The 16,241-nt window shown below is 42.2% G+C and overlaps 1 protein-coding gene across 2 annotated transcripts in view; it reads right to left on the reverse strand.

Annotated features, from left to right (window-relative positions):
• The window catches only part of EPHA1 (EPH receptor A1), a 33,050-nt gene extending 17,241 nt beyond the window's left edge, over nt 1-15,809 (reverse strand). Inside the window, exons 1-3 of one of the 2 annotated variants that reach the window (XM_071558457.1) lie at nt 15,482-15,809; nt 12,462-12,529; nt 706-981 (exon numbers count right to left, since the gene is read on the reverse strand). In XM_071558457.1, coding sequence (XP_071414558.1) covers nt 706-981; nt 12,462-12,529; nt 15,482-15,569 — 432 coding nt within the window. In that variant the 5' untranslated portion in view covers nt 15,570-15,809. The remainder of the gene's footprint in view (nt 1-705; nt 982-12,461; nt 12,530-15,481) is intronic. The other variant, XM_071558467.1, reaches the window with a different exon arrangement.
• Nucleotides 15,810-16,241: the final 432 nt, after the last annotated feature.

A 16,241-nucleotide genomic window follows, 5' to 3' on the forward strand; every position in this document is an offset into this window, starting at 1 on the left:
ATTTAAACTGCCATGAAAAGGGCAGTCAAATAATTTGGGTCTGTGCCTTCTTTTAGTGCAAAACTGGATTGTAGAATTTCCTCTGCAAAAAGAGTAGAGGTTCCCTATTCTGCAATTCAAATATTTCCATGAAAAGAGGGCACTATGTTGAGGAAAACAAAAGGCAAAAAATGGCAGTGCTAAATACTTTCACACCAGGGAGAATTTCCCTATAGCAAGACATCACTTCTAGTTTTGTAAAATACTACCCTATATCTCACAGCATTCAGAGTAAATGATCAGGACCACAGAGACTTGAACTGGACTCTGTGCTTTACTTGGTCTAATCTTGTTTTATTACCTAAGGCAAATCAAATTCCTTTGGTCTCTGCCTTACTGTTTCTAAAGATTGGTGTAACCATCCAACATCATCACAACCCTTTAGAACCCTTAGCTTGTGTCTGGCTAAACAGTGGTTATGCAGAATGGAGGACTGATTTCATTGGAAAACTCCTGTGCCTCCTTTGGCAAAGACTGCTCTGAGCATCACAGAGGGCACTGGGGGCAAAGTTTATTCTAAGGACAAGGTTTACTATCCATGCCCTTCCCCAGATGCTGGTTCTCCTGGCCTCTCCCAGCCAGCAGGACACACCTAGTTTAAGCTAAAAGATACAACTAGTTTAAACTGAAAGATATGACTCAGTCTTCACCCCCAGCGATACGGACCTTGATGAACAGTGGGCGGCGGAACTGGATCCCAACATCTTGTTCAGACTCCATGTAATAGAGATTGAAGGTCTCTTTGCAGGTCACCACTTCACCTTTGAAGCTCTTGCAGTCCCTCACAGTAAACTTTAGCTCCACATAAATGCGGGAGGCTGCCTCACCACGATAAATCCAGTTGGTGCGAAGCCAGTGGTCAGTGTCACCCTCGGAGAGTACACTGCAATCCTGGTACATATAGATCGGGGTACCATTTATCATCTGCTGCACTTCACTCCACTGCTCCCAGGGCAGAAGAAAACACACTTTGTTAGATATGAGAAACAAGTTTCACTTCAAATATGACAAAATCTTGCCTAAAAGTCAAATTCTCATATAGGGTTCAGGGCTCAAAGCCTGTTTAGCTAAAAGGTCTCTTACACTCAGAAAAAGCTGTGTCTGGTCTAGAGCTCCATGGCTGCATAAACAGTACATAGAGAGCAAAGAGGATACTGTAATTAGGATCTGACTTATATGAACCCTTGTACATCCCCTTCATCTTACCTTGGTTGCAATTTATTTCTTTCATGCATTGCTTTATCTTAGAGATTGAGAAAAAGACCCACTACTCCCATATATTTGCTACTTCTCTCTGCCACAGTTTACATTCAAAATGTGCAGGAGGACCAACCAGACCAGGACTATTATTTGCCCCTGGAAATAACACACAGCATTTGGGAGTTAGAGAAAAATGGCCTGACATTACAGGAAGGTAAATTGCAGAAGGACTGCGGTAGAGCAAGCACTTATTAATTTGGAGTTCAAGCTTCTTTAAGTGGATGTTCTGCAAACCCTAATTTAACTATTAAAACTCAGTTGATTTTCCTGACTTCACACTGCATTTAGGTTCTGCATCTTCCCCAGCAAATAATGGCTGAGCGGAGGACATAGGCCCAACTGGTTATATGGAACTCACTAATACTATTGGCATGAATTCAGTAAGGTTTGATACTGATTTTAACATACATTTTTGCCAAATTTTATGTGCTTCTAGTTTTGTTACTTTACCTCAAGTCAGATACAAAATGCAGAGAACAGTCTCTCCGAGTAGGTCACATATGAGAACTGAAAATTTGGAAGCCAAACTTCTGTCCACAGGGAAAATAACAAATCCTTTTTCACCCATGCTGACTGCCTTTCTCGTTATTCTTTAAATGTTCAGTCAAATTGAAACTTGTGCCCACATAGGTATTGGCACAAGTTTAAGCATCTTGGTTTAAAACCACACCTCAGGTTAAGATGCAATTGAAACAAGGTCTCAGTCTGTGTATTACTCCAGGCTTGTCAAGTCTCATGGGCTGAGCATGAGTTTCATACATTTCTCCAGCACCACCATGTCCTGTGTTCACAGCACAACAGCTTCTCTCCCAGCTTCTGATCCCACAGACCAGGTTACTCTGCCAGTGGAATACAAGAGATGGACCCACAGAGTGCCACAGGAGGTTCTGTTTTTATACCATGACTTAGAGCATACCTCCTACACAGCCCCACTCTGAAAAGTATCAGAGTGCTTTCTCCAAGACAGCAAGCCCTGCTGATGGCACAAGCTCGTATCTGGATGATTTCAGCCTTTTACCTAAGTGCATACTAACAGTCTCCTCCCAGGAAGTTCTGTGGATGGTATCTATGTGTCCCTTCTTGTTCCCTTTTTTCTCCACATAATTAACCTCTAGTGTTACCCCACCCTCTTAATCTGATCCAGCTGGCATATACCTGCACCACACAGGATTTACACTTATTTCACTAACTGGAGGTCAAAGGACTTACAATGGCAAAAGAAAGACTGATAGATCAATCACAACTGATCGACCAGAAGGGACAATCACTTAATCATGTTTTGCACTATTTAATTGAAAATCTTCTGGGAAATGCTACAGAACAGAATTTCCAACACATCCTGAAGTGTACTGAAGAAATGAAGTTAGAAAGGAGAATAAGAGAAAAGTAGCTTTCATAAGGACCTGCAAATGTTAAGATTGGCTCTTAGAAGCATTTTTCAATGGCTTTTCAATGGCTGCCTGTCTCACCAAAAGACATGAGCTGTTGTGATGCATGTCCTGAACACACTGTTTTCAAAACTTAACTGATACAACAACAAATTTTCATGTTCAATAGTGACAACTCTAGCACAAAAAAAAAATAGACTTCCTTTAAACTCTACTTCTGGAAAAACTCCTACTGCTAACCTCTGTGTTTCTTTGCTCATCTCAGCCCAGTCTCTTCCAGACTGAGCTCTTCAGGGCAAAGATGCTTGACACTAACTATTACACAGTTTCATATGCAGTGTGGTGCAAAGAAATAACAAGGGAGTCAGACACGTTTTTTCGAGACTCTACTGCTGATGGGTAAAGGAAGTAAAATGAGGATATTATTTATGCTAACAATACAGAACTATTGTTAAATATTCTTCTGACTTCTTTTCATTATTCAGTGAAGCTTTTAAATTCAAACTAGCAGAGGAAAACTGTTATATACAGCACTTAATGAAAGGGTGATGAGACCAGAAGTAGCTAGGCAACTGTCTCACATCCTCAAAGAATCTGCTACAAAATCAAAATGTATGCCTCTGATTTTTAATGTAATGTTCTTAATAAGCATGTGTGGTAAAGTCTGACCCAATCAGTATTAATTACTTGGCTCTCCCGTTTGTCTGCCAATGACATTGAATCAGCCTCCTTTGATAATATAACTTTCTACCCACTTCATTCCAGGCACTGTGCCCTTACTCCAGTCATCAGTTTGCCTATAGGATGGGCCACATTCTTCGTGGGGACAGTGTCAGTCAGACTTCTTTGTTTTAGCAGTTAGTGTACTTGTGGTTTTATGATGCTAAAGAAAACTTTCTCATGAGATTCAGAATCATGAAAACACTCAGGTTGGAAAGGACCCTTGGAGATAGATCATCTAGCCCAATTCCCAGCTTGAAGCAAACTAAAAAGTTCTTAAATTCTTTAAATTTTACTCTTGAAAACTCCTTTTAAACTTTTTTGTTGCTGTTGTTAAAGTCTAAACTGTCTTTAAACTAAACTGTTTTTAAACTAGTTCTTCAAACTTTTAAAATCAAATAGAGTTCTTTGGGAGTTGCTAAGAAAACATTTGCCAAAGCATTCAGGAGAGGGCCATAACTTAGTACTTCGACTTCTTAAGCAGCCTAAGGATGTAGCCATTGGATTTGAGATTAAAAATGTTCTGTACTTCTCAGGAATCCATGTGGTATAATACAGAGCAAAATAATTCCAGCACAGCAATTAGTGTTAAGTTACTGACAACCTCAAAGCAAAAATACTATCTCAATAACCTCAGAACACTGCAAATTTAGGAAAAAGGAAGACAATTTTCCTCCCATTGGTTGGATTCCATATAAAGAAAGCAGTGATGGAGATAATCTGTCTTTATGAAGGCAGTTCAAAATTACTTGAATGAGAATCTGTAAGGGCACCAACAGATATTTGTAGTAAACAGTATTGGTTTGGCCTCCCATGTGAGTAAAAATCCAAAGATAAGATAAGGTATATGCCTTTTAATATCTGTCTCGATCCACTCTGAATTGATGATACAGTTTGAAGCTCTGAAGCCTAAGGAAATCTTACTCTGCTTTTTCTATATAATGAGCCTTCTCTAGGTTAGGTCTGTGTCAAGGTTCCTATCTAGGACAATCTGTGATTCCTGTATCCATCTGTGAGCTACTCTTCCTAGAAACTGAGATAGCTCACACATCTTCTTGGAGTCACTGTCTCAGGCTCTGCTGGCATTAGTGCAGTGGTCTCTTTTGATTTTAGTCTTGGCTTGTTTTTTTGGGGGAGGGGGGGGATTAAAGCAAAGAAGCTTTTGATGAGTGCAAAACTTATCCCTGCTAATGAAGAGGTAGACTACCAGTGTAGAGGCAGCAGACTGTGACAGTATTGCAAATTGTTTGGCTCAGACTGGAGTCAAAAGAGCTTGTGACTGAGTAAGAATGCTGTCTCCATCTCCAGCTTGCCAGGGACTTGCCCTGTTCTCCTTTCAGATAAGAGCCTGCATCCTGTGACCTGTATCTCATTTGCTTTCATAATAGCATAGCAGAGTGGCTTCCAATCTGTGGCTGGGAGACCCCTAAGGAAAAGCACAGTGATACTCTTCAGATTTACAACAATACGGCAAGCATCTTGCCAATAGGTTTAAAGTAACTAAACTAAGATGCATGTCTCCACTGGAAAAGTTAAGGGTTCCTACTGTAAAAGTTCAGAGTTCATATGCTGAAATCCAGTAACTTGGTTAACTTTGGGTTACAAAGTTCCAGTAAGATAAGACTGGCTAAGTTAGTACGGCCAGCTACAGTGTACCTGTGCTTAGCAAATGCATCTCTTTACCACCTAATTTTCAGAGAATTGAAGAGATTTAAATCTCTTTCTGAAGAAAAACTGCAAGGCCCAAAACAGCAATCTTTTCCAACAGCAATACATCACTGCTGTGCCAAGCCTGAAACCGCCTAGCAGAACATGTGTCGCTGAACAGTTTCTTTCCCTGTCTGAACTCTTGCCTGAGAAGTGTCTTTGACTTTTGTGTAGTAGCATTTGCATGCTACCGCGACCAAAAGACCTTCCTGGAACAGATTCAGAGTGGAAGGCAATTGCAACTGTACTACAATCTTAGTGTAGTGCCTCATAGAAAAGCCTGTGACAATAGAGGCACTTTGCTGGCACCTGCTGTGATACGATGAAGAGCTTCTCTTTAGCCAAAATAATCTGACAAAAATCTGTAAGTAGGTAAAGCTAGAGCAGCCAGCCAAGAATAGCAGCACCACAGTGGTGTATTCCAGAATGAAGCTTCTGTGTCCCTTCACTGAAAGTTTCTCAATATACTTTGAAGTTCGTTTGCTGGTGTGGAAGACAATTTAGATGACAATGTTGAAAGAAGTGTGGTGACATCTAGACACTTCATGAGTCCTGTAACTTTAAATCTGAAAACAGCCAAGGCTGCTTTTATTTCTTTGATCATTTGGTTATGGTCAGGCAATTTTGATTTCATCACATCATCTTGGAGCCTTTGACACAAATGAACATAGAAGTGATGTTTGCTTATCTACAGTATCTTTATGGGTGGGATGATATATTTTTCCCCGCAATGATCCATTGATTATTTTCAGGGAGGAGCAACTGCTTTATGTAATTACTCTTTCTTTAGGGCAGTAGCACACAGGTCTCCATCCCACCCATGTTATTTTAATTTAACTCATGTTCTTAAAGGAAGATAAGGTGCTAATGTGAGCCACAGAGCTCCAGCACATTGATTACAATACCTGTTTATCAAACCCAGGTTTTACTGTCTGCTCATTGTCTGAACTGTCTGGCCCCATTAAGGTCTTGCATGAAAACAGTTCTGGTCACAAGAGATGCTACTAGATGAGAGATAATGATACTCTAGTCCAACATTTCACCTAGATATTTTGGAACATTTGTATATACCTATTTTGCTAACACTAATTATATCAGTAACTACAAAAAGGAGAGGAGTGGAAAATCAGACAGTGCATCTTAGGAGTTCAGAATTCATAGCTAAGGTCATATTACCACTAAAGAAAATGTTAGCTCTCTGTTATTTTTGCACTACATTGTACATTGCACAGGATCCACTGTAAATGGAAGTGATTTTTTAAACTTTTTCAAGGTAAAGGGCTTTGTATTGTGAGTTGTGGCTTTGTATGGTGTGTCAAGTATACTTCGAGTATTTACAGAGAACCTGGGAATGAGTCTGATGGCAATGGGCAATACTTGCTCTGTTTGTGTAAGTTCCTTTTAATGATGAATCAGGTGGAATCCCACAGAGGACTGGAGTAATTGTACCTTTTTCTTGAGATGATCAAACCTGCCTGGAGAAAAGAAGCTGCAGGAGATGGCAGCATGGAAGTCATGTGAGGAGCTGGTAAGCTTCGGGTCAAACACAGAGAAGCCAAAAACTATGCCTTAAAAACAGTGGAAGTAATCTTCCAAGGAATCAGGAGCATATTTTTCCTCAGATCCACCTCTGAGATAGTAAGAATCATACTTCAAAGCATAGGTTTATCTAGCAAGGATGCAGAAGGCAACAATAAATATGAAGCCCTTTTTTTCTAACCTGCTTGCCTGCAAACTCACCAGTATTCTGGTTGGTATTATAATAAAAGTTATTTTGTTTTGGTGTTTTGTTTGTTTGGTTAGGGTTTTATTATTATTATTTTATTATTATTTTTATAATAACAACAACAACAACAATATTTTTTTTAAAAATAGCCTAATAGTCTCCTCGGAGGACCATGCTATAGGCAGATAAATCTCAAAGCTCCAGCTGACTTGTGCTGCTTTTGTGTTGACGTGAGGAAGTTCAGTGGACCTTGTCCATTCATTCAAAAGCTATAAAAGGGTGAATCAGCTTTCTGAAGAAGCTACTAGGCAACAGTGCTGTCACCACCATAGTGCCCAAGCAGCAATGGTAATGAATGTCACGGTTATACAGCATTTTCACTTTGTCTCAGAATGTGCTCTTTTCTGCCCTTCAGATCACAACACTGAGTGCACTGGCTGAGTGCACTACTTGGGTCTGTGGCAGTGACTGCATCCTAGGCTACACAGTTGGTACCATACAGCTGTTAATTTACACTTGCTCTCGTCTCATTGGTCTTTATTTCCCCTTCTCACCCTTCTCAGTATAGTGTATGTGGATATGCATAACATTTTTATTCCTTCTCTCCCAAATCCACACAAAATAACTCATTTTCAATTATCAGAATACCATCAACAAGTACCTCCACCCAGTCAACACATCAAGAGCAGCAGGTCATGTCAGGATACAAATAGGAGCTGTTCCTATTTCCAGATAGCTGTTGAGTTTACAAAGCATTTGCCCATTATTTCTGTACAGATCCTGTTCACTTGGAGGAACTAATCCCCTGTGCATGATACTTAAGCTGAGAGCAGCCTGAGGTGTATGCTGCTTCTCCACTCCAGCTTCAGAGGTGATGACACCCCGTTGAGTTAGCTCTTAAAGGACATACATTGCTGACAGTTGTGGGAGGAGGTACACAGAAAATGTGTGATGGCTATTTTTCACACCACTTTCCAATGCTACAAAGAGCTGACTGGCTGAAACTCATTCCAGGTAAGACTGAGTAAGATACCAAGGAGTCTGACGAAGTGATCTGTCCAGGCTTAACGAGATATCAGTGCTGTGCTGGAACTGCTTGCAGGTTGAAGGTTGTGTGGGCCAACAGCACTATTTCCTTCATGACCAGGCCTATCTCTCTGACCAGAAGTGGTAGAAACAGAAACCAGCCATCAGCTTATATCAGCATCTGGGACCTCTTAGGGTGGTAGAACACAACACTGCCTTGCTAGAACCTGAAGGCATATAAATGCTGTTGTGTGGTCAGTGATACAGAAGAAAATAATTTAGCAGTTTAGAATTTGAACTATGCCTGGGTTTCAATATGACAACAAGGCATAAATTTAAAAAAATCTGATTTTTAGCTCACTCAGATTGTATTCACATAGCTTTGGCAGCTCCTATGGTCATAATTAGACCTCCTGTGAAACACAGGGTGCAGAACTGAACAAGAATCACATAATTTCCTAACTTTTCGAGTGTTTTTGGAGCTCCAAGAGTTGTAGCTAGTAACTATTTATTAATAGTCTCTGGGATACATTAGGCCATCAGGATTAAATGCACATCTTTTGTCTTGTTTGAAAGTAGACTTTGGAAAAGATGAGCAGGTCAAGTGCCATGCACACTGGAAAACATGATAGAAAGTTTGACAGCTATGCTTTGAAGTATTGTGTGGAAGCAAGCAAGAATGGAATAGGCAGGAAAAAAAATTATGGCCTCCTCCTCACCATGATAGGAGATTGAGAATTATGGCAGCCTGGAAAAGAGACTAAGAAAATAATCTGGAAGTTTTAACAATGGTATGATCCATGCAGGAATGAATATTGGGAAAAATAAGCTCCCTAAACCAGCTACCAGTGGAGAACTGAGCCTTGCTGAACCTTTAATATGGAATAAATATGACATGCTTTGGCAATTATTGGCAGCAGCAGAGTTCATGTGATTCCTAAAATAACATACATTGAATTGAAAACAACGTTACTATGAAACAGGACCCTTTTACAAGGAAAGAACTGGTAGAAGCACAACTCCCAAGAAAACATAGCAGCTAAAAATGAATAGTGTGTGTTTAATTTACAATCCATTCAACTACATAGAGAGAGAAAGTCATATTGAGAAGCCCAGTGTGCAGCATACCCCAGTACAAATGGCTTGGAACTTTAGTAGTCACATATACTCATGAAAGTATGACTGGATTATGCAAATACTAATCATATACACAGAAAGGAAATTGGAAATTGTGGATAAAAGGAAAATTTCAAGACAGACCCACAAGGTGAGGGTGAGATAATCATAGCATTAGAGACAAATATTGGATTGCCCAATACATTGTATTGTAGGCCTATATCAACTGATACAGAAAATCCATAGGAATAGTTATTACAGAGTTCAAAACATAAAATCATGTAAAACTGGAAGGACCTTTTGTCCCTCGGCTAAAATTTCAACCTTAGAATTCTAATGAACAAACAATTCAAAATATCGCACAAACACAAAGATATAGGTGGGAAAGGACCTTTGGGTCTCTCCTCCAATCCCCTGCTCAGAACAAAGCTAACTTCAAAGCCAAGCTGGGTGGCTCAGGGCCTAGTCTATTAAAGACAAAATGCAAGAGGATAACATGATTCCACATAACAATCTGTTCAAAGCTGATGCAGTTATACCTGAAAGAAAATTAGAGATAAATAACTTTTTATACTGTTACTTTACAAACTGCCAGAAAGCAATGCTACTATGCTTGATAACTGAATTTGCTCATGATAGGATTTGGGAAGTCTTTTTTTGAACAGTTTCAGTGATTTTTGAAATCAGTTCAAGTAGCTAGACTGTTTGTGCAGCATGAGAAGTCTTAAAGAAATTTCAGAGCAAGTAAATTCCATACTCCTGACACCTTCAAAGTCATCATCATTAGCTCTCTACTGTATGTTAGAAGGTGGAAATCAACACTAGTATTGTAATAACCTCCCTAAGCCCAACTGCTGTTGCTGTTGCAAAATTTCAGAGACAAAACAGAATTATCAATAAATTTGTTAGATGATGGAGGAGAGGGGTGGGGGATGGTAAGGCAGATAAAAGGGGATTATAGGAACTCTTGTCTTCATTTTTAAAAGCCTGGTTTCCAATAGTAGCGTAAAATGAATGAAACCCTTTCTGAAGAGCTACTATTAAGCAAGCCAGCATGAACCATTTAACAAACAAAACTCGAAAGACATTTTAAGTACAGACATTTTCACTTAAAGACTACCTTTAAGCTTAGGGAAGATGCCAGTTAATGTAATCCAGAAGTTCTGAACTACTAGAGGTACTGTCCAAAACTGACTGGTGCACATCTCGGTGTCCTTAGGCTGAGCATGTGTTAGCAGAAGCATGGCCTATGCTGGATATGGACCAAGTCTGGCCTAAAACAACCACCCATGGCAAGCCACTTCATCCACTGCCATTGGCTAAAAGTGAGGAAAAAACAAAAGTGTAATTCTGCCTCCAGAGACTTATCCAACCTCTCTGGGCTACGCCTCAGAGGCCTTGTCCATATAAAGCATAAAAATTCCTCTAAGCAAATTCCTTCTGTGTACAGTAAGTATATTGACACAAATCCAGCTCATAGATGACAGATCTCTGGCATTTGAGGTGAGGTACAACTACCACTGTTACATGAAATACACCCTTCAATTTTGTATGCAATATAGTTCAGGTGTTTCCAGCCTGTTAGTAATCAAGCTAGTCAGACTATTCAGTATTAATCTTAACTCATTTGTGTCAAAAAATGTTCTGAATTAATTTCAGTTCTTTTTCAAACATATTTACTTCTTCATTTTAGAAGGATGGTTTCAGAAACAGTTGTTCAAAGTTCTGATTACAAGAGAATCATCCATTGTTCCCTTTTTGCTTGTGGCAGTTTATCAGCCTTCTACCGAGCAGTTATTGGGAAATGATGTCATTAGACAAACCTCTGCAAAAGTGTTGCTCATTGGAAGTCAATGAATCTATTTTTCATACTCTGTTATTTTATCAGTCATCAGCATCCTGATCAATTAGTTTTGATTGCTCTCAGGCCATGTTTTCCAGCATTTTCTACAACTCTCAGTTACAGTTCCATTTTGAATACACATATTTTAAAAAGCAGATGTAGCACAAGTCGATGGGTATGCAAACTCCTTGCACTGCTGCGAACCTATTGTGAAAAAATCAGATGTTCTGTAACAAAGGTTTTATTTTCTTCCTATCAGATTTTTTTTTCAGAGTGCACTATTCAGTGTTTTTTTCCAGTCTCTTCAAGAGGCAGACTTCATCCTGAACATGCCTAGAGCCTAGAATTGGGATAAAATTACCACATAAGACAGTTGATGGGACAACAAAGGGAACAATGGGCAAAACATGATCTACATGTATGTCTCACTAGGGCACCTGTTTTGAGTAAGGTATGGTAATAATAATAACCCAAACAGCTTTACTAATGAAACGAATGCAGTTATGCCAGTACAGGAGAACCTCACTGTCTGGTTCTACTTCACCCAACAAGACTATCGGGAGGAGAAGGCGGAGGCGGGGTGTGAATTTAAACCAGCCACAGCACATTACAGAGGAAAATTATGAACATGAGTTAGGAACAGGCTGAACCCAGGTCTACTTTATATGCAGCAAGGGCAAAGACTCTCTCTCCATAGGAGAGCTTGGAGTTTGCTAGAAAGACAAGATCATGGATGCGGGACTGAAATTAACATATGTCCTTCTAACTACTGCAGTGTAGCCCCTAAATTCCCTTTTCTTTGTACCTTCCACCACTCCCACAGTCCTGCTGTTACAAAGGAAACCATCTTTGACAACGTTGGTTGTGACACTAGAGGGACTGCTCAACTGTACTTCATACAAGATAGCTGTACATGTACAAAAATAGCTGGGAGTTCAGCTGTCTTTTGGGGTCCAATTTTGCAGCGGTTTCTGCAGTAGATTTTTAAGCACTTCCATTAACTCAATTCTACAGTCATGAAACCAAGGGGAATGCTTCTTTCATTATCAGCTGTCTGGACCAAACACAGCATTAGGACTAGGTGTAAGGTCTTAGAATCTTGCAGCCCACCCATATGGGCAGATTGTTGCCCCATGAATTAACTGTTATTTCTTCATTCTGCTGAATTAAAAAATATGTAATGTGTTCCTAATTTCTTAAGAGGCTCTGAAACAGAAATACTTTTGCTATGCCTATTTGCTTAGTAAAAGAGAAACAAGATTTATTTGCAACATGACAGCATGAAAAGCTGGGTGATGATTTGATTTTTTTTCCTTTTTCTCCATTATTTTTTTACTTCATGGAAACAATATATTTCAAGGATATGTTTAATCAATGAGAGCTAATGGAAGTCAATAGGCACCAGAAGAGTTACTGAAAGTCAATGAGGCATAAGTCCTTAAAAAGCTGGCTAGTGGATGAGGCTGCAGAGGTGAAGCAGCAGCAAGGAAGAGAGATTTACAAAGAATAAAATGTTCAGGAGAGTGGAGCTACAGAAGCTTGATTCAGGAGGGTAGGCTGAAAGTCCAACATCGATTATGCTTTTCCATCATTTAGTACCGTCCGTGGCTCTCCTTCCCTGAATGTGTGTACTCACCCCTACTTCTGGAGGGTCTGGAAGCCAGCCCAGTTCACCCTGCGCAGTGCTTGTGTCAAGTAGATCCACTGAAAACCGTAAGAAGAGGGGGGAAAATAATAAATCAGTGACCCAGCTCATATGGCACATAGAATGGTTTCATCCTTGTTCTGTCACAGAAGACAAAGCCTGACTAGAGGAAAGACGGAAAGATGTAAGACAGTACAGCTAGTCATGAGTTAAAAGTTTTTACTCAAGTCCAACACCCCTTCCCACACACATCCAAAAAATGCAACCCTGACGAATTTTATTACTTCCTAAAGTTGCCCCAAAAGGGAAGGAGAAGGCTGAAGTCTATTCAAATGGGAACCAAGCATTAGCAGCTGAACACATTTTCCATGGAATAGGAAAGCAGCAGACTAAATGGATGAAGAGGAAGGCAATCAAACAAATTACCAACACAAAAGATCAATCAGTGTCGCCTAGAGACACTATTCAGTGCTTGAAACACATTGGGAAAGTACAGAGGTAGTGCGAAGTTGTAGAAGGGACTTGCCATTGTCACAGTATCCAAAAGCCACGAGTTGCATCAGTTGTGCAAACAGAAGCCCACTACTTCTGACGCAGGCTGTCCACATCTGATGGTGGCCTAGAAGTCGTTTAACTCTTTACCTCTTTGCCTTCAGCCAGGACATCAAGAGAGTAACAGCTCTAGCCACGGCATGGCCATCTCTTGGAGACTTGCCCATACGGCTGTGCTAAGCTTTGGCTGCTGGAGTCATGTGACAAATTTGTATGTTCATTTTTAGCCCTCAGAGACACTGGAAAATGTGATCAGAGTTTGCCCTCAAATGCTGATCTGAAGAGATGTTATAAATGTATTACATTGCAGGCAAACAGGGGAAGAGTTGGAATAAGCCATACTGCAAGATGTGCAGCTTTTTGCCTGCCTTTGGGTCTGTTGGTGCTGCCAGAATAGACTACTGCTTCCCGTGCACCTATCACAGCCCCAGCTCGGGAACATAGGAAGCAGGAAAAATTCTTTGGATTCCCTTTTAGATTCCTGTGGGTATATTCAGAGGGGTCATTTTTAAACAACTCAGAAAAGAATTTGGGGGTGAAAGGTAGGAGGGGGGAAATTTTAAATGGCATTTAAATAGCCAGGTTTCCTCCCCCTCATCTGACTGCTTTACAAATACTGCCTGCCAACTATAAGTAATGGAGTGTAAAGTGCAGATCAGCAAGAGTCCTGTGGAATGAGGAAGCAGGCTGTGGGCCCAGAATCAGAGATAAGAGGGATTGTGCTGCTGTTCTCACCTCTGAAACACCCTTTCAGAATTGGGAGAAGGGAAAAGCAGGAATCCAGGTTTTGCAAGTTCACAGTGCTCACAGTATGGTCACAGGGCAAAACCTTCCCAGCCACAGACTCCCTGTCCAGACAAGGCTCCTCATTCACTTCCCTACTACTCTCAATCTCTCTGTTTGAGATAGTATTCTTCTGTGGTTAGCTCCAAAGACTCCAAGAATTTGGAGGTAGGCTATCCTGCCAGAACCACCACCCAGATAACATCTATCCCGTGCTCTTCAGGCCTGAAGCAGCTATATGGAAGTGAGAGGGGCCGCATGGCGAGTTCTATCAGAGCAAGGGAAAAGGAACTTGGAAGTGGCCAGGACAAGAACCCTGCAGAGTCCATGTGCCATGTTCTGCAATGTCAGCAAGGCCAACTCCTTCAGCTGCTGAGTGCCCACTGGAGGGATGAAGTCCATTGGCAAGCAAGGGAAGACTACAAAAATACAGGGAATACAAGTACTCAGGGATTGCTGGCTATTTGGTCCACAGCCTCACTGCTAGGAATCTCATGTGGCTGTCCAGCCACATGGGTGGAGATGTCCTCAAAAAGAAGAAAGGCTTCGGATAAGAGAAGACGCTGGGAAAATGAGCTGTTTCCCAAACAGACAAGTTAAGGAAGAGTGGATCACAGACACAGCCCAAAGGAGATGGTTGAGATAGGGGAGAAGCTGGCAGACTGGTCCCTGAGTGTTACTGCCAACTACTGGGCACAAACATCAGCGTGGTGCTACCTGATGTTACTTCTCACCTAGGCCGGCCTTCTACACCATGTCTGCTACCTGCATCCATGTGGCTGGAGCCTTAATAGAAACGTGCTTGTCAAGAATGCTTTAAAAGAGCACTCAGCATTGGCAGACTCTGAGATGAGCCCATGGCTGAACTGCCAGCTATGAGTAAGACCTCTTGATTGAGAGCCTGGAGAAGCAAAGGAGAGCTGTCCTTGGGATGGAAAAGCCCCAACATCTCTCACTGTGCGATACAGAAGTTGCTGTCAGGAATTAACTGCAGGAGGAGGTAGGAAACAGAGGTTTACACTTCCTCACCTCTCTGTTAAAAGTTACCATTCTCCCAGGTTTCATAACCACTGTGCAACTACTAGAAAGATGGAAGGAGAAAAGATCACTACATCTAATAAATATGAGTTAAGTGGAACAGACGGAACTCATTAGAAGTGGGAGAGGAAATTTTAAAGCCCAGCTCTGGCTTCCAGCAAGGGTAGGTAGCTGACTGATGACTGTCCGCTTGCTCACAAGGGTTAACTCCCAAGAGGGCTTCCTAAGGAAACTGCGGGGGTGTTGGCGGAGCAGAGGAAGAAACTTCTGAGTTTGTGTTTAAACTTGTTATCTGCAAGGTCCATATTTGAGGGAAACGGGCAAGAATTCTCTTGGATCACTGGATTCACTGGATATGCCGAGGCATTTGTGCTTCAACTGGGAGGAGGTGGAGAAGTGGGAGAACATACCTGGACTCGTTCACTGAGCCACCGAGATCTGATTGGGGTTTGCTCCAAGCCTTGCTGCCCGCACACCCACCAGCCCTTCCCTGATACCCCAGTCCCTCTGTGGTGTCCTTGGAGCCTCAGGCGCTTGGGCCAGGTCCCATTCCCTGCCCCTTAGCGAGCTCCCACTCCGCCTGCCCGCCCCAGCCCAGCCCTCCAGGCAGAGGGACCGGCGGCGGGTCCCACGCTTACCTTCTTTCCCAGGCACCTCGGGAGGAAGGAGAGCCCAGAAGAGAAGGAGCCCGAGGGAGAGCTCCATCCCGCCGCTCCAGGCGCTCATCTCCACGCTGGCCGGGGAGGGGGCCCGGCTCGCAGCCCCCGCCGGCTCCGGCCTCCGCGCCCGGGCTGCTGCGGGCAGCGCATGGGCCTCTCCCGCAGCTCCCGAGCGCAGCGCGCACGTTGCACAAGCGCCCGCCTGGCCCACGGTGGTGATGAAAGATCAAGGCGAGTGGGTGGAGAAGCCTTACTGCCTTTACCTGTTCTAAAGGGGCCGGTCACAGACTTCCCATCTGGCAGGCAAATAAACCCACCTTAAAGGCAGCCACCTCTTCTTGGGAGCCTCCCTCCACCTTTGCTCCACTCCTGTAAGAGGCTCCCGATTGCCACCTCCTGGGCAGCCCTCGCCATCCTTCCCGCTCCCGCCGGCTCCGGCAATGGCTTCAAACTGAAATTCGAGAAAGAAATACTTTAATGTGAGCGTAGTGCAGCACTGGAACAGGTAGTCCAAGGGGCTGTCGCCACCCTATCCCCCGAAATGTTCAAGGCCAGGTTAGATGGGGCTCTAAGAAACCTGGTCTGAGTGGAAGATCTAGTTCCAAACCTCATGACAAGAGAGTTGGAAAGAGATTAAGGTTCCTTCCAGCCCAAACTGTTCTGTGATTCTGTGATCTCTGATATTGGGGCTAAAACCACAGAGCCATCCTTGCTGCATAGGTTCAGGAAATCCATCTGT

Source organism: Pithys albifrons, chromosome 1 (genome assembly GCF_047495875.1).
Source record: "Pithys albifrons albifrons isolate INPA30051 chromosome 1, PitAlb_v1, whole genome shotgun sequence".
NCBI classification, from domain to species: Eukaryota; Metazoa; Chordata; class Aves; order Passeriformes; family Thamnophilidae; genus Pithys; species Pithys albifrons.